General features: G+C 46.2%; 1 protein-coding gene across 1 annotated transcript; it reads right to left on the bottom strand.

Moving 5' to 3' along the window:
- Positions 1-1,211: 1,211 nt before the first annotated feature.
- SERPINB6 (serpin family B member 6) lies at positions 1,212-18,847 on the bottom strand (the record flags this gene model as incomplete). Its single annotated transcript, XM_080709983.1, has 7 exons — positions 1,212-1,613; positions 2,097-2,252; positions 7,422-7,564; positions 9,463-9,580; positions 12,438-12,590; positions 15,203-15,377; positions 18,795-18,847. The coding sequence occupies 7 exons, from the start codon at positions 18,845-18,847 to the stop codon at positions 1,212-1,214; spliced, it is 1,200 nt and encodes a 399-aa protein (XP_080566109.1).
- Positions 18,848-19,187: the final 340 nt, after the last annotated feature.

The raw sequence follows: 19,187 nt of genomic DNA, 5'->3' as shown, positions 1-19,187 counted from the left end.
TGGGACCTTTAAGAGGTGAGTCCCAGTGGGAGGCCAATGCTGTGAGGACACCGCCCTTGGAGAGGATGAATGCAGGTCTCCTGGGACTGGACTGGTTCCTGTGAGAACGGGTCATAAGGGAACCTGGACCCTTCCTGCGCTCTTACACATTCTCCCACCACTGTGAAGTCATCCACCACGGGTCCCTCACCAGAGCCAAGCAGATGCTGCAGAACTGTGAACTAGACAAACCTCTTTTTAAAATAAAACACCCAACCTCGGGTATTTTGTTGCAGCAACTGAAAATGGGAGTGAATGCCCAAAACCAATGAGTCTCCCTCTATCCTTTCCTCTTCTCACTTAATTCCCATTTCCTCATGCTCCACGATTCCATTCCATCACCATAGCTTGAATCCCTTGGGGAAAGTGGCCCAGCTACAGAACCAGCATGCATGAAGCATCAGTGAATTCAGAGGGGCCCCAGGCCCCTGATGACTGTGAAGACGGTGGAGGTCCTCTCGCCAGGCCGGGGAAACAGCACGACTCTCCCACGGAAACCCAGCCCCTCAGATTCTTCCCATGTCCCTGGATGCTGCTGTCACCTGACTCACAAGTAACACAGGGGAGCTGCAGACAATCCTTGAGGAAACATAAAAACAGGCCCGTGAGTGTGACTTCACCCCGCTGTGCTAACCTGTGCTACTGAGAATGGCTACGCAGGCCTCCGTCCCTGGGGGCAATCCGATGAGCATGATTTACACAGACCCAAGACACACCAGCCCCCAGGGGTGCAGAGGTCAGTGTGGGGAAGCGGGCTGATTTCTCACCGGTTCCCACCACCCCCAGGCAAACTTTCATATCTCCCCCAAAAGTCTGGTAGTTGAGCTCCGTGTGGAGGGTTTCTGAGGCCTGTGGCCTCCTCGTAGGTCTCCGGTGTACTTCACCCCTACCGCGTGTCTTCTTGTGTCTGGGGGAGGCCGTGGGGCTGCTGCTAAGGAGCTGTCTGCCCTCAGGGACCAGCGCAGCCACAGACGCCCAGAGTGGCCATCTCCATCCTTGAAAAAATACCTCTCATGCAAACGTGCAGAGCTGTGAACTTGGGATTGTACAATTTTATTTCCAAAAGTGTCACGCGGCACTGATAAGGTCACTTGGGCGCCAGGCACAGCATGGGGGTGGGGGGCGTCAGGGGTGAAAGCCGGGGGGTGCTGCCCGCGGCGATGGCCCTTTCCTCACGGAGAGGACACGCGGCCGCAAAACAGAATGTTGTCATCCTTGTCCTGGATAAAGAAAAGGAAGGGGTGGTCAGCGATGAACTTCGGGGTGATTCTCATACACCGCATCATCATGATGGCGGCCGTGGCAGCCGCGGCCTCCGTGCCCTCCTCGTTGACCTCCACGAAGGCCTTGTGCAACACCTTGGAAAGAAACAGGCCTCTCTTGGGCGACATTCCAGAAAAGTCTGCCTGGCCCATATCGAAGGCGTCGGTCATGCCCAGACTGCAAAGGACATCTTTCATGTCGTAACTTTCCTCCAGTTTGAACCGAGGGAGGTAAACCTCCACCTCCTCTTCGTCCATCATGTCCAGCTTTGTCCACTCTTTGAACTTCTCATAAGTAATTTCCTTTTCCACCTGGAAGAGAGTTGAAGATTTTAAGATCTGGGCAATGGGGCTGCTCTACGCCGGTGGGATAGCCTGGAAGTGGTACTGGTGATAAACGAGGTACCCGGGAGGAGCTCAGCGGTAGGACGCCTGCCTCCCGTGTTTGAGGCTTTGGGTCCATGCCCAGCACCACAACTTTTGTTTTTGTTTTGGTACTGGGGTGGAATCCAGAGGCATCCTCTCCCTGAACTACACCCCCAGCCCTTCTTATTTTTTATTTAGAAACAAGGTCTTGCTAAGTTGCTGAGTGTCTCGCTAAATGGTTGGGGCTGGCCTCGAACCTGCAATCCTCCTGTTTCAACCTCCCCAGAACTGAAATTACAGCCCTGCATTACCACACCCAGCACCACAATTTTTTTTTCTTAATGCATGAACTTGGGAGAGCTGCTATGGCAGAAACCCAAATGCCACCCACCCGCCATCATGGCGCCGTGACGGCTTCGGGTTCCTTACCGTTTGCAAGTCAACGTGACTGTCTGGAAGCATGATGATCATGTTCAGCTCCTCGCCCACATAGGGAAGCACCAGAATCTTGGTGAATATGTCTCCTATATAGGTCATCTTAAAAGTAGACTTCTTAAACATCATTTGCACGGGTTTCTCTTCAGTCTGTGAAGGAAATGCATAAACGTTGAGTTGAAACAAGACCCAGTCGCCACGCTGGACAAACTCAGCAGGGTACATGCTCTTAGTTCCTAGGGCGCTTTCTGGACTGGGCTTCCAGAACACCCCTCCTCAACTTCTGCTTAAGGTTTAGACCGTAAGTGACCTCCAAAGGTCCACATGCTAAATCAAGGCTTGGAGCACTCCGTCCAAGGTGGTGGGATCTTTAGGGCAAGGCCTACTGGGAGAAAGTCAGGTCACTAGGACTATGCTCTTATAGGTGACTGTGAGACCGCTCTCTCTCTGCCTCTGTCTGTCTGTCTGTGCAATGAGGTGAACAGTTGTTTCCACCGTGCACTCCCCCCACCAAAGCTCTCCGGCATCCCCACTGAAGACTGAGAGAAACGGACTGGAACCTCTACAACCACGAGTCAAAACAAAGCCTTTTCTCTTTATAAGTTGGTTATCTCAGTCTTTGTTATAGAGGCAGAACACTGACTAATACATTCTCCAAACAGAGGGGGCGCCCAGGGCTCAAGTTCATCTGGTCTCATAATCCCCAAATTTACATTTCTAGCTTGGACCTTGCCCCTCTACTCCAGACTCATGTTATTTTACTGCCTACTTAACACCTGTGCTTGGACATAAAAGGAAACCTCCAGGTCCCACATGATGCTGGACTCCTTCCCTTCTTTTCCGAGTCTCCTCCACTTCCACTTTGCCCACCCCGGCTGATGGAGATGCCATCTATCCAGCTGTCAAAAACCATGGCACCGTGGACTTGTGTCTTGCACCCACACCTTGTATCTGACATTTTAGTAGGTGCCATCTTTGCAGTATGACCCAAATTGAATCTACTATTTTTCCCTCCACTGTCATCAGCCTACCCCTGAAAAGTCAAGCTGACCTCCTGTGACTGTTCTCCAGCGGCAGCCAGAGGGATCCCAGTTAAATATAAGTCATATCACATCCCTCTGCCTGGACACTATTCTGTGGCGCCCCTTCTGCTAGGAGCCACAGCTTAAGACCTCAAGACAATAGAGAATCATGAGGATAACTCATCCCCCACTCCTTCTCTGGTCTCTCACCTCCTACCACTCTTCCTTGGCTGGTCTGCTACAATTCACAGGGACTCTCCATGTTGTCTCCAGGGCTCAGGATTATTCTTTCTCTGCACAATAAGCTCATCCCCAGAAACTAGAGAGGGCATCCTTTGCTTCTCTCTGGTCTCAGCTCAAATACGGCTTTCACAGTGAGTGCTTCCTTGATCACTCTCATCTACAATTATACCCCCAAACACAGCCTCCTACCCCCTTCCTCTGTATGTCTCTGAAACATTTACCACTAGCTAATGTACTAGTATCGGGAAGAAGTTTTAAAATGTATTAATGTACCAGGATTGGGAAAGATTTCCAATTTTGAAAATATATCATTTGTCTAAAGAAAGCCAGGACTGGCAGGAAGAAGGGACTTGTAATTTACATTTCTATTTTTTTTTAAAACTTCGAACTATTGAAATGCCAATTCATTTAGGCAAACATCAATACTATGGACCTCTAGTATTGGACTAAAATTTAAAAACTTTTTTTTTAATTTAATTTTATTTTATTGGTGCACTGTATTCATACATCATAGTGGGATACAAACTTTTGTAGACATACATGCACACATCGCCCAGTCAGCCCCCACCCGATCCCCAACCCATTCTTTCCCCATCCCTCCTTCCCATGCTTGGCTTAGTGGTTGACATCTAGTATTATAGCAATTTATCCAAAATTAAAAACGATAATCTCACATAACAGTTTCATTTGTCTGAAACCAAGCTTTTGATGACTTAAAGATAACATTTCAATATTTCTTTTTGCTTTCTTTCTTACCAGAGGATATTTTTTTCTGTTTTTTTAGGTGAAACTATCATATATTTATATATTTATTTTTCAGAAAAAAATCTATCCTAATATGGAATATGGATTCTAGATACCCAAAACGATCTTGAAAAAGAACAAAGCTAGCAGATATATATTTTCTGATTTCAAACCATATAAAGCTACAATAAGAGAAGGAAAGAAAGCGGAGCCAGGGAAGAGGTCTCTTTACATTTCTAAGGAGAGACCAATGGCCTAAGGGATGGGAGGAAATCCCAGATCCTGGAGAAACAATTTAACACATCTTGGGAGGGGAACAAAAGGTGTAAAGGAGATGGAGACAGCACAAAACTGGGCTTGAGATAGGGTAGCATGTCTACAGATCAAAGGACCTGCCTCAGACTTGATCAGGATAAAAACACTCAGTAAACTGGAGGGCTTTGGTATATTCAGTCGAATTCCCCCCTTGTGCCACTCTGGGGCACAGGGCTGTAACTATCTCCTGTATTTCTACCTTTTTAATAAACGTCTTTAAATCTTCAGCAACTGTACAAGCTATGCGTATTTATCTTAGCTTAGGGCAAGAATCCAGATTTTTTTTTTCTGTTTTTGGTCGTTTGGGGTTTGTTGTGGTTTGAGGGAAAGTGTGTCCGGGACCCTAACAGGGGTCCCCAGGAACAGTTTCCCCACAACCATACTCTCCCAATCCGCAACACCTAAGAGCTCCTGTTTTCTTATTTATGCTTCCTATCTCCTTCTCAAGAAAAGGCTTCAGGAGGCAGGCATGCTCGGCCAGTCAGTGCCTGATGCAGAGTGGACACTCAACTAACATCTGCTGAAAAAATTAATAAGCAAACGGATGGGCAGGAATATTGAGGGGCCAAGCAAAATTAATACATCTCCCCCACCCCAAAAAAACTGCATTTGTTGCTAACTCATCCCCAGACAGTGAGAAAGACTGGCGATCACGTCCTAGCCAACAATCCTTGACGGCCAATCACCCTGCGGTTTGAAATCAGCAGCAGCTACTGTGGATTTACTGGACACCATGTAACAGATGCGGCCGGAGGCACTTTGTCATCCCTAGTTCTCTGGCATGGCGTGCATTCGGGCTCGCTCCAACTGGCCCTCAACCAGAGCAGCCTTCCTGGTGGCAAACGACACACTTGTCCATAACTGGCCTGAAAGTCGGTATTTTGAGTTTTGTGGTCCACACACTTTCTGTGGCAACTACTCAAGTCAGCTGTTGTGGCATGCGTAAACAAACAAGTATGAATGTGTTTGGATCAAACTTTATCAGAAAAAAATAGGCGTGGCCGAGGCTGAGACAGGAGGATCGCATGGGTTCGAAGCCAGCCTCAGCTAATTAGGCTCTCAGCAACTTAGTGAGACCTTGTTTCCAAATAAAATATAAAATAGGTCTGGGAGTATAGCTCGGAGGTAGAATGCCTCTGGGTTCCACCCCCAGTATCACCAAAAAAGAAAAAAATAGGCGTGGGCTGGTTTGGGCCCATAGCCTTAGGCTGCTAACCATTTTCACCTGGGGAAATTTCTCCCCTTTCCCCTCCAAAACCAAAAGTCTCCAATCTTCTAATAGAAAAGGAACTGATTTTAGTAATTTAATGACTTGCTAAGTATACAATTATGTAGTTTCGTTTCATTTAGAAACTAGGAATTGCTGGGTTGTGCACACTTGTAATCCCCGCGCTTGGGAGGCAGAGACAGGAAGATCACACAGGTTCGAAGCCAGCCTCAGCTACTGAGTGAGGCTCTCAGCAACTTAGTGAGACCCTGTTTCCAAATAAAATATAAAAAATAGGTCTGGGAGTATAGCCCAGAGGTAGAAAAGTCCTGGGTTCCACCCCTAGTACCACAAAAAAAAAAAAAAAAGAAATAAAAAGAAACAAGAAACAAGAAATTAAGCAGGGTATGGTGACACACGTCTGTAATCACAGTACTTGAAAGACTGGGAAAGTTAAAGGACGGCTTCGCAACTTAGCAAGACCCTCCGCAACTAGTGAGACCATTTCTAAATTTAAAAAAAAAAAAAACCAATACTGGGAAGGGGGGGGGATGCTCAAATATACTATAGCAGACAAAACAGATTAATTATAATTTTTTTTTTTTTGTACTGGAGATTGAACCCAGAGGTATTCTATCTATGAGCTACACTCCAGGCCTTTTTATTTATTTTGCTGTTGCTGTTTTGGTTTTAGTTTTTTGTTTTTTGGGTTTTTGTTTTTGTTTTTGTTTTGGTACACGGGATTGAACCCAGAGGTATTTTACCTCCAAGCTACACACCAGTGCTTCTTATTTTTTATTTTGAAACTGGATAAACTGGATTTTAAACAGGAAAACACTGGGCTGTCACAAATAACATCTTCCAAATAAGAGGAGTTAAAATCAGTCACACCTGTGTCCGTGGCCCTTTGCTTGTTTTTAAACAGAAATCTATACTTCTCTTATCCTTACTCTGAAAACAACACTGAAGATAATTAATTGTTCCTGCGTTTGCTGAGCACCAGCTGAATGCTGGGCAGACAGCTGTCTGCCCTCAGATGGTTTTTCAGCAGGGTTAGAAAAGCTGTCTTGGGGAGACTCAAGCATCCCCAGCAGGGGATGTAGTGACAGCTTAGAGGAGGGGACAGAAACTGGACGGGGCTTCCTGAAGGGACATAGCTATAAAGGAAAGCAAAGTGGGGGTCTTCAGGGGGAGAAGTGGGCGGATCCAGATCCTCAAAGAGCCTCGTGCAACATCTTTGGAGTTTAAACTTGATCTCAAGTTCTGAGAAGCCAAGGAAGGCTTAAAGTAAGCCTGAAAGCTACACCATCAGATTGGCCTCGCAGACAAACACACCAGCAACAGATGTGGCAGGTGACAGGAAAGGGGGTGTACCGGAAGCTCTGGTGGCATAGAAAAGGAGGAGAAGCCAGGTGTGGTGGTGCACACTTGTAATCCCAGCACTGGGAGGCTGAGATGGGAGGACAGCAGTTCGTGGGCAGCCTCAGCTACTTCAGTGAGGCCCTTTGCAATTCAGTGAGACCCTGATTCAAAATAAAGAATAAAAAATAGGGCTGAGGGTGTAGCTCGGAGGTCGAATGCCCCTGGGTTCCATCCCCAGTACTGGGAAAAAAAAATAGGAGAATGGCGACGGGAAGGCTCCAAGGCTTGGTGGGGAGTCCTGCCGGCTGGGCTGCCTCGGCCATAGCTACAGCACAGACTCTGGGAGGCAGCAGTCTCGCGAGATTTCAGACCGACGTGAACGGGGACCACACCTGAGAACCTCCTCTGTGCCTGGGCAGCGCTCACCTTGCTGACTTTAAAGGGCATCTCATGGGTGGACTCTTTGTCGAACTGCTTGTCCCAGTTTCCTTTGAAGTAGATGGCGTTCACGAGAACCAGATTTGTGTTTGTGTTCACTGAACCCGGCTGCAGCAACTCTGTGATTTTATCTGGGAGGAAGAATGAAAGGACCAGTCAGCTCAGGGCTTGTTGGGCGTTCCTTAGTGGTGACACACAGATGGGGCCATCTCCTCGAGTGATCAAGTGTGCAGGGAGAGGGATTCGCCCTACCCCTGGATAAAGCGACGTTAAAAAAGTAACAGCTCCAGCATGGAAAAACAAAACAAAAAGGCCACAAACACTCTTAAAGTTCTGGTAAGAAAAATACCATCATTACGATAAAGCCCATAGATATTCAGGTGTGCAGGATGAGCTCCTAACTCAGGAGACTGAAGGCAGCGATTGGTGCCTATAACTTAAAGGAGTTGAAAGGGCTGTTTCTAAAAAAAATTAGTGGTTACAAATTTAAGTTAAAAAGGAAATATTTGAGTTTTTGTTATCATTTGCTAAAATAAATTTAAATTTAAAAAAAGATTAGAGTTTATAAGATATTCTCTACAAGCATAAATAACAGTCTACATTAAAAACCACAGGTAAGCCAGGCATGGTGGCATCCAACTGAAATCCCAGTACTTGGGAGGCTAAGACAGGAGGTTAGAGGCCAGCCTCAGCAATTTGGCAAGACCTTGTTTCAAAAATAAATAAATAAATAAATAAATAAATAAATAAATAGGGCTGAGAGTGTAGCTCAGAGGTAGAATGTCCCTGGGTTCAACTCCTAGTACAAAAAAAAAAAAATCAAAACAGAAAAACAAAAACAAACAAAAATGTACTGGTATTGGGAAGAGGGTTTAAAATGTATTAATGTGTCAATACTGGGAAAGATGTCCAATCTTGAAATATATCTTCTTTACTAAGAAAGCCAGGGTTAGCTAACATGTCCTTGCATTCCTAAGAACAATTTAACACATTTTGGAGGAGAAGACGAAAGGTAAAAGCCTGTGTCTGGAGACAGAGATGCCTCCCTCTCAGGCCATAAATCTGAGCCCGTGTTTGGAGACAGAGATGTCTCCCCCTTTAGGCCATAAATTCGCTGGAGAGATAACAGAAGCAGAGCAGGGGTTGGAGATAAGGAGTAACATGATCTCCAAAAATCAGAAGGACCTGCTGGACTTAGACAGGATAAAAACTCAGTAAACTGGTGTTCTTTGGCATTTTCGTTCGAATTTCCCCCCTGTGCCCCGCTCCGGCACAGGGCTGTAACTATATCCTATATTTCTATCTTTTTAATAAACTTCTTTAAATCTTCAGCAGCTGTCGAAGCGATGAATACTTATTCTTAGCTTAGGACAAGAATCCACGGTTTTTCTGTTTGTCTGTCTGTGTGGTGGTGGTGGGGGGATTACTTCTCCACACACACACACACCATGCACCTTCCCCCCCCAACCTATTCCCGCAACAAAAAAACCCACAGGTAAACAAGGACTTGACCAAGCCACCTGCAATAATGCATGAAAATTATCCCGCATGAGCTGTATCCTAGAGAGGGAGACAGTTCAAGGCCTTCCAGAGAATTTTTCATTATACTATTTGTGAAAAATATAGCAAAAATAAAAAATTAAAGTGTGGATTGTTCTGGAAGAGTTGTACCGAATATTGGGAAACTTTACAGGTCCACTAATAAGACCAGGTTAGGGCTAGAGAAAGATGTCATACATTGCCCTATTTCAGAAGCAGACTTTTAAAGTCTGCAGTGACTTTGAGAACAAAAGATCATTCCTTTTTACATATGACAATCTTGAGAAAAAATACTGATTAAAATACTATTAAAAATGAAATTACAGGGGCCGAAGGTATAGCTCAGTGGTGGGGCACATGGTCATGATGCACAAGGCCCTGGGTTCAGTCCCCAGTAACACATATACACACGCACGCACGCACGCGCACACGCATGCACGCGCACACGCACGCACGCGCACACGCACGCACATGCGCACACAGTTTTTACCTTCGGTCTTTTTGGCTACCCAGGTGTTGATGTGTTTTCTGGACTCCTCTGTAGCATTGGCAAAGTCTAGCCCTTCCATCTCAGCTTCATAGAATTTGCAGCAGGAATCTTTAAAAGACTAAGAGCAACAGAATAATAGCACAGCAATTAAGACAATTCCAACATCACACTTCTTTAAGGCACCAAAACAGAAACTCAAAAATTGGGGTGATTTATGGCTGTAACTTATAAATAAATGAGGAACCAACCTAAAACCCAACCTCTTGATTTGGGGCTATTTTCTGTGTGTTTACGGAGGAAGCGGTCCTGGGGGTTGGACTCAGAGGGGCCTATCTCTGAGCTATACCTCCAGCACTTTTTGCTTTTTATTTCAAAAACGAGATCTCCCTAAGTAACTGCACTGGCCTCAAACCTGTAATCCTCCTGTCTCAGCCTCCCAAGTCCTGGGATGACAGCCAGGAGCCACTACGCCCAGCTTTTTGGCTATCTTTATAGTTTATAAACAAAGTAAGATGGTAGTCTGAGTAGTAAATAGACTTTGTGAACTGCAGGATCCTTTCATGGAGTTGCTGAGCCCCACGGGGGTAAATGGGAGCGCTGTGGGACGCAGTAGCCTGAGGGTGATGGGCGCAGTGAGCTTTAGCCCCAGGAGCCATGCACCTATGCGCTGCAGGAAGACAGGCTGTCAACACTGAATGTAGAACCTGGGAACGGCCCTCTGCACCAGCAGTTTCCTGTGATGACGGAAACGTGGTATATGGCGTCCCTTGTGGCCACAGAGCACCTGAGATATGGCTACTTTCATTTATTTCACTCTAATTACATTGGAATTTTTAGACTTTTATTGGCGCACTATAGCTTCGTAGCATAATGCAATTCATGGCGATAGTGACATCCAGGCACTCAGCACTGGTGGGCTTCCCCGGCTCCTTCCCCCTCTTCCCCATACAGTGTTGAGACTGACGTTGGTATTCTCACACACGCACACAATGTCAATGGAAGTGATTCCTTCACTGATCCTCTCTCTCCTTCCCCTTCCCCTAGGTCACCTCCCTGGCTCCACTGGAGTTTCTCCTCCATTATCTGAAGACTCTCTGGTATGTAATCGCAATCCATAGCTTCCATATATGACCCTTCCCTTTCTGTGACTGGCTAATCTCACTTAGCATAAAGAGCCATGGGTGTCTAGTGGTTACCAACCCCGGATGGCCCAGCTCTGGGTGGTGAACAGCTCTCACAAGGACTGTGGGTGCAGCTCAGAGACAAAGCATTTGCCCAGCACTGGCAAGGCCCTAGGTTCAGTCCCCAGCACGCAAATACACGTGTACACACACACACACGCGCGCGCGCACACACACACACACACACACACACAATCAAACTCTTGCTAATATATTCTATGATATGAAAATGATATTGGTAAACATATATATTTTAACATGTTAAGGTAAAAAAAATCGATGGAACAAAAATGGGCTGAAATAACTCATTATGTTGATAGTACGTTTATAGGATGGTTCCCCAACCTTCCTGCCTTCCTTCCCTTCTCTCCTCTCCTCTCTCTCTCTCTCTCTCTCTCTCCCCCTCCCCCCCTCCCTCCCTCCCTCCCCCTCTCCCTCTTTCTCGTGTGTGTGTGTGTGTGTGTGTGTGTGTGTGTGTGTGTGTGTGTGTGTATTTGTGGTACTGGGGATTGAAACCAGGGGCTTTCTACCTCTGAGCTATATCCCCACCCTTTTTACTTTTTTTTTTTTAATGAGATCTCAGTAAGTTGCTGAGCGTCTTACTACAATTGCTGAGACTGTCCTCAAACCCGTGATCCTTCTGTCTCAGCCTCCCAAGTACCGGGATTACAGACATGCACCACCATGCCTGGCTCTTTAGTCTTTCCTTTGAACAGCTATGGCTATATATGTCCCTTTTGAGAATTATTTTTCTAAGACAATATTTCACAGCTCTCTTTTGCTATAGTATAGAGCAAGGAAGAGACACCGCAGTTAAAGTTCATTTATATTACTTCTTTATAAAATAATTAGTGCAGAGTCTGAAGCAAATTTGAAAATGAGAAAAATTTCAGAGAAAAGATTGATATCCCAAGCTTATGAATAACTCTTTTAAATCGTTAAGAAAAAGGAATATAGCCCAATAGAAAAAAATGTATAGAGAATATATAAATAGATAACTTGCAAAACACATAGACAAGTTGAATATCCCTTATCCAAAATGCACGGAACCAGAAGTATTTCAGATTTTAGTTTTTCAGATTTTTTATTTTTGGATTAGCAATACTCAGCTTGTACATGCTGAAAAAAAGGGAAAGCTATTGAATTGTAAATAATATTTAAAAAGTTAGGAACATGCAGTGCTGATGATGGTGGGTAGAAACAAACACTCTGCTAATATCCCTGGAGGAAATATAAACAGTTTTCTGGAAAGAAACTGAGCAATATATATTAAAATCTTGAGAGGATACACATTAAGTCTACAGATACACATTAAGTCTATAGAGGATTTTGTATAGGAAAAAGATTAATGAGGGCTCTTGCTTTGCTGGTTTTATTTCCATTCCACACAAGACTATACTCACATATGACATGCGTGGTCTTCTGATTTTTGTTGCTGTTGTTGTCTGATTGCTTGTTTTTTGCACTGGAGATTTAACCCACAGGCATTCTACCTTTTACACTCCTAGCCCTTTTTACTTTTTTATTTTGATATAAGATCTTGCTAAGTTGTTGAGCGTCTTGCCAAATTGCCGAGGCTCGCCTCACACCTGCAATCCTCCTGTCTCAGTCTCCCAAGTACTAGGATTACAGGTAGGTGCTACCATGCCCAATGTTTTCAAATTTTTAAGTGAAAACATGTAAACAAACACAAGAAGTACCTGGATGAATTCACAGCCCACACTTTTGGCCACACTAACACAATCCCTTCCTCCCCGCCACCTGACTTCAAGAAAAACAGCAGGTATCACTTACTGAGAGGATATCACAAGAGTTTTCCCCAAATAGCCTATTGGCCATTCTGAGCACACACTTCTTGTCGGTCTTGTTCATTTCCGTGAGAAGCGACTGAAAGCCTTGGTGGACATCCCCACCTCCGCTGCTGATACTTTTATTTAAAGAAAGTACCTGAAATCAGAAACAGAATAAAAATGCATGATTTTAGTAGGCCCCGGTGACAGGACATGGGTAAACACTAAACTCAGCCTAAGAACTGTGCGGCTCCCAGCTGCTATTTAATCAAAGACAGAAAGCGTCCCGAAAGCACTTTCCCCTCTGTTCCTCCCAGTATCCTTCTGGTATTGGTCTGAGCAGAAATGGATCCCTACAAATCTAGGCTCTTCATGCTCACTACCCCGCAGACAAGGCCACCAACCAGATCTCCTGTCTCTGCAAGCGCAGGTTCTTCCTGACCTTGGTAAGTGTGGTCTCTTCCCTGCCTTTGGGTTTGAGCTGGCTCTGTCACTGGCTCTGACCAGCAGAATTTGGCAGAAGTGACGCTGTTCCAGGCCTGGGCCCTAAACGGCCTGACAGCTGCCCCATTCACGCTCTTACACCCAGCCGCCATGATGGAAGGAAGTCCAAGCTATAGTAAGTACTGGTGAGAAAAGTGGAGATGGTCGCTTGCAGTGTTGGGAAAGAAGAGATGCTTTCCCAGTGGACTCCCACACCTGGCTAAGGTATCCAGGGAGCACGTGGCTTCTTTTAGTTGTCCAGGTTCAAATATGGGAAGAGAGACACAAGAAAGAAGAATTAATGAAGGCTAAAGAAGGAGTTGTTCCATTTTCAACCCGAATTAAAGGAACTATTATCCAATCCAAATCTTGCCAGGTTCTAATATGGAAAGAGAGACACAAGAAAAAACTAATAAAGGCTAAAGAAAGATTTGTTTCATCTTCAAGCAGAATTTATAGCACCTATTGCTAAACCAGGGCTTCATGGATAGAAAGTGAAAATGTTTCTTAGCCCTAGCTTTTCCAGTTAGCAAATGATTTTTAAAGGTAAGAGATGATCAAGTCATAGTGGTGCAGCCAGGGAGGCAGAGACAGGAGGATCTCAGGTTTGAGGTCAGCCTCAGCAATGCAGCAAGACCTTTAACCACTTAGCGAGATACTATTTCAAAATTTAAAAAACAAAAGTGGCTGAGGATATAGCTCAGAGGCAGAATTCCCTAGGTCCAATCCCCAGGACCAGAAAATAACAATAATAATTAGTAAATAAAAAAGAAATGGCTTCAAGGTAAAGATCAGATACTTGACCTCAGGAACAAGGTCAAAATCCACTTCATTAAAGCCTGGGGAAGATGAAGGCGGCATTTCATAGTTCCTCGAGACAAAGCATCTCAAGGACTTAGTCCCACAGCATCCTCACCCTGACTTCCAACCCAACACAGACAGTCCTGTCGTGGCTTTGGTCCAGTGCAGCGGACTATAAGTTTATAGCCAGAAATCCCACAATATTTTCCAAGGTATTGTAACAGCTTGCAACTAAAAGAGGAGATCATTCAAAGCAAAGAGAGGTCTCTGGGCCCCCTACTCTCTTCCAGCAGGAGACAGGCTCAGAAAGCAACAAACGTGAGCCATTTCTTACAAAAAAGAAAGGGAGTTGCCAAGAGCTACACCCAGAATGAAGAGGGCCAGCCTTGGCCCAGTGGTGCATTAGAAATATTGAGCCGGGCGTGGTGGCGCACGCTTGTAATCCCTGCGCTTGGGAGGCTGAGACAGGAGGATCGCACGGGTTCGAAGCCAGCCTCAGCTACTTAGTGAGGCTCTCAGCAATTTAGTGAGACCCTGTTTCCAAATAAAATATAAAAAAGGTCTGGGAGTATAGCCTGGAGGTAGGAAGCCTCTGGGTTCGACCCCCAGTACCACCACCAAAAAAAAAAAAAAAGAAAAAGAAATATTGGGTCCCAGGAAATATAAGTGGACCCAATCAGAGAATATTCCTGCCCTCAGACAGAGACGGGCCAGGTCTTAGAATTGCAACAGCTCACTGATTGCAATGTGCCACCTTTACTTCCTGCTCTGTGTCCCCCTCGAAACCTAGATGTTGGAGTCTATTGTTTAGGCTGCCCAGTTGGTGGTATTTGTTACACAGCCCTAGCAGACTAACACAACCCCCACTCCCTGCGACCATTTTTTAAGAGAGTATCCACTGTACTATCCCTCCCTGTTTCATTATTTTATCTTAAGGCAGACAACCTATCTCTGTAGTTCACAAATCCCTGTACCCAGGGAGCCTCAATGGGTCCTGGTCCTGGACTCCCAGCAAAGCCTGGCCCCATGATGGGAGGTCTTACCTGTGGGAGGGCTGGGAACCATTAGGAGACAAGGGGAAGACAAAGGAGGACACCAGTGGCTGCAGTGAGCTATACTTTCAGTATTCATGCCCCAAATGAAAAACAGTTGGCAATACCCAAACAATATTCAGGACTCAACTTGAAGTGTATTACTTTTCATCTACTTACAAATTCACAAGCAGAAAGAACCACCTGAGGATGGAATCCTTCACTCCTCTGGATCAAACACCCACCCATCACCACCAACAGATCAATGAGGGAAGGGGTACCTAGTTCACATCAGGGAGCTCAGCAGGGTAGCAAGCACGCCCTTCCTGTCCACATTTCATCCCCACTCCTAAGACACCTGCACAGGTATCCACCAAGAGGAATCCTCACAGAATTTGGGACGTGGAGGACCAGCTCAATTGACAATGGCATTTACTGCTGCCCTGAACAGTACCTGGCACATCTGGGCTGCGGTGTTTCCCTTTGCCCCCAGGCTGACCATGGCCAGGGCCGAGGAGATGCTCAGTGGAGAATAAAACACATTTTTCGATCTGTCTTCACCCAGGATCTTCAGAAGGCTTAAGGCAAAGGTGCCGTTTGCTTCCAACAGAGGACCCATGATGGCGAGCCTGGAACAATGGATTTAGAATCAGTATCACATAAATACAGGTTTACAAGGTCTATCGCATTTTCATTCCAATTGGGATCCCCGAGGCTTTGGTACAATCAACAAGTAAGGACACACAAAAAACTCTGAATGTTTCTTTTGGGCCCTCAAGAAACACCTGAAACTCTTTCTTTGGGGGCCTCAGGATTATTCTGTGTGTTTCTAATATTTTATTAAAAACTCAGTAAAATGTAATTAAGTAAAATTTAATTTAAATTTTAAATTTAAAATGTAATTTAAAATTTAAAAATTTAATTTAAAATTTAAGTAAAGATCAGTGAAGTTTAATATGACCCTGTTTTGTGAAGATCACTGTCTGCACACTTGGAGAAACTGTGGGAGGGGTACGCATGACACTACTGGCACTGCTTCCTGGGGGTGGGACGAGAGAGGAGTATATTGACTTTTGCTTCCTTGCCGATGGTCTTCAGTACATTTTAAGGGTATATTGTGTTGTTCTGAAATTTGAAAATCTTTCAAAATTATAAAATCACAGTTATACAAGATGGGCAAGGGTACTTGTAATGTGGGAAGAGAAGGCCCCATTTTGCAGCCATATGAAGCCTTAAAATAAAAGACAGTAAGCCAAGACACATACAGAGCACCAGGTGACTCTCAATTCTTCTTCTTCGAAACCTATGCATGTGGCAGAGGCCAAGTCTGAGGCTATGCTAACGGTCTCCTCATCACAGACCAGGCCCTCTGTCCCCTAGCTCTGCACCACAAGAGCACTGGCCCATGCCCTCATAACACAGCCCCGTCTGTAGTCAGCAGGGGCATGTCCACGTCCACATCCGACACAGGCTCAGAGCTCAAAAGTGTCTGGAGCTTGGCAGTGCCCTGGCCACCCTGGCAGGGGCTCGAGCAGGAGTCCTGTTGGGCCGTCAGGGACCCATGGGTTGGGAGTGTCTCGGGGCCAGTTAGAATCACAGTGTCCCAATGCAGCAGGACTGTGGTGATACTGATTAGCAACTCTCCATTTTCCAACGGGGAGTGTGAAGTTCACAGAAACAAAGCGACTTGGCCAAGATAAGGAGGAGAAGGACCAACTCAGGACCAATGCCTTATCTTTCAAATACTGTTCAAGAAGTCATGAACTGCAGGAAGGGCCCGAGAGGAATCAGGTGAGAAGACAAGAGGCAGGCAGGGTCCAGTCAGCCCAGAAGTCTGCAAATGTGCAGAGCAGAACATAACAGGAGCAGGGTGCCTGCTCCGACCTGGTTCACAGACATTTCCCAAATAGGTATTTCCCTGGTTGGAAATACTGGCATTCTAAGACAGTCCCACCGCCTCCCTGAGCAGTGTATCGGAAGTCAGAGGACAAGAAAAGGGGGAAACAGAAGTCGGTATTTCATTTCTTCCTTCATTTCATTCTTCTAATGTCTTCCTGCCTCATCCCAGGTCTAGCTGGGAATGTAAGGTGTGCCGCCTTCTGTGGGATCCCACAACATCTCCTTGGGTGTCTTTATTCTCAGATGGAAGGAGAAAAATGTTGACTCTATTCTACAATGTCAGACTGGTCTGAGTTAACTGTACTCCACAGAACTGTAATAAAATGTCTTGGATTGGAATTAGCCTTACATAATATTAACTATGGCCATTCCTGGATACCTCAGGGGCTTTTGTTCCAGGGTTTGTTTATTTATTTATTTATTTATTTATTTATTTATTTATTTATTTATTTATTTTGTGGTACTGGGGATTTAACCCAGGGGCATTCTACCTCCAAGTTACACCCCAGCCCTATTTTTTATTCTTTATTTTGAAACAAGTTCTCACTCAGTTGTAGGCTTCACTAAGGCTGGCTGAGGCTGGCTATGAACCTATAACCCATCTCAACCTCCCACATACCTGGATTACAAGCATATGCTACCATGCCTGGCTTAGTTCCAGGATTTCTGAACACAGTTAAATCTTCAGATCCTCAACTTTTTATATAAATTAATACAGCATTTGATATAACCTATGCACATTCTCCTGCTTACTTTAAATTATCTCTAAGCTGGGTGTAGTGGTGCACGCCTATCACCCCAGTATTTGGGAAGCTGAGACAGGAAGATCGCAGACTCCAGGCCAGCCTCAACAAGTTAACAAGACCGTCAGCAACTTAGCAAGATCCTGTTTCAAAATAAAAAAAGGGCTGGAGGTGTATCTCAGAGGTAGCTTGCCCCTGGGTTCATTTCCCTCCATATAAAAAAAAAAAAAATCTTGAGATCTGTAATATCTAATACAATTTGAATGCTATTGCTTAGGGAGTAACAGCAAGAAAGTCTATACACATCGACACAGGTGCAATTTCTTCCCCCAGTATTTTCTATCCTTTGTGGTTGAAATCTGTGGCTATGGAACCTGAGGACATGGAGAGTCCACTGCACTTAACTTATGAGACCAACTTGACCCCAAGTGCACCCTTTCTCTGTCTTAGCTCCTAGTTGTAGAGGATGCTGTTACTACGAGGCAGTCACAAATCCCTGGGACACACCCCATATATAATGCAGTCATTCCTGTAATCACAGTGCACACAGGGTTCCCAGCACTAAAACGCCCCGCCACACAGAAGGCTGATCCAAAGGTCACTTAATTCATCTCCGCAGGCCAACACCCCTGCAGGAAGGAAGGAAGCTGCAGCCCTGGACCTGTTCCCTGCATGGGCAGGAGGGCCCCCTACCCAAGCAAAAGTGCCAAACCTGACCCAGCCTCCCCATCACCTGGGTATTCCTTTCTACATGCAAACATTAACTTCCCACACCTCCACGTATCCAAATTGAGCTTTTAAAGGGAAAGGAGGGGAGAGAAAAATTAACTTAAATGCCCATTTCAACTAGCACACAAACTCCAAACATAATTAAAACTCTTCCCAGATCCTCTTAGCCTTGAAAACAACAACTCTTGTAACATTGACTGCAGTGAGTTTAATTAAAAGAAAAAAAAATTTTTTTTCCTTTTCTTTTGATACTGGGGATTGAACCCAGAGGCATTCTACCTCCAAACTGCACCCCAAAGCCTAATTTTATTTCTTATTTGGAAACAGGGTCTCACTAGGTTGCTGGGAGCTTGACTAAATTGCTCAAGGCTGGCTTTTAACCTGCGATCCTCCTTGTCTCAGCCTCCCAAGTATGGAGATTACAAGTTTGCACCAGGCTCGGCTTTTTTTTTTTTTTTTTTTTTTCCTGTTTTCTTTTTAAAGAACAATAACACGATCTGGAACGCGCCTCCAGATCATCTTCGCAGGCTTGAGACCCTCGGGAGTGCTGGGGCTGGGGCTGGCCGGGAGACCCATAGCTGGCCGGGGAGCAGGCCGGCTGGCCCGCAGCACCCCAGGCCGGGCCGCGTCCCGCCCGCGCTCGGGGTCACGGGTGTGGGGCCGGGCGGGGGTTACCGGTGGCCGCGGGTCCCCGCGCAGCAGCTCCGCCGGCTCCGCGCCGCCCCCATCCTGGGGCGCCGGGCCTGCGCGCCCCGGTCCGGGCCAGCGGGCTGGACGCCACTCACCCGGCGGGCGGCGCCCGGGTCGGCTCCGCTCGCTGCAGCCGCGGGGATCCGGACGGGAACCCGAGCCGGGCGCACCCAACCCCCGCCCGCGCGCCCCATCCGCGCGCCCAGCGGCTCCGGCACCGACACGTACCCCAAAGTCTCGGTGCCGCGGCCGGGAGCGAGCAGAGCAGAGGGACGAGGCCCCGGAGGCGCTCCCCAGCTCAAATAGCTGCGGGGCGTGGGGCGGGCGGAGTCCCGGGAGCCGGCCGGGCGCCCGAGGGCGGGGATGGAGAGGGAGGCC

This window comes from Muscardinus avellanarius, assembly GCF_963383645.1.
Source record: "Muscardinus avellanarius genome assembly, chromosome: 14".
Classification (NCBI taxonomy): domain Eukaryota; kingdom Metazoa; phylum Chordata; class Mammalia; order Rodentia; family Gliridae; genus Muscardinus; species Muscardinus avellanarius.
Note: the sequence above shows the minus strand (reverse complement) of the source record. Positions and strands in the feature narration are given on the sequence as shown.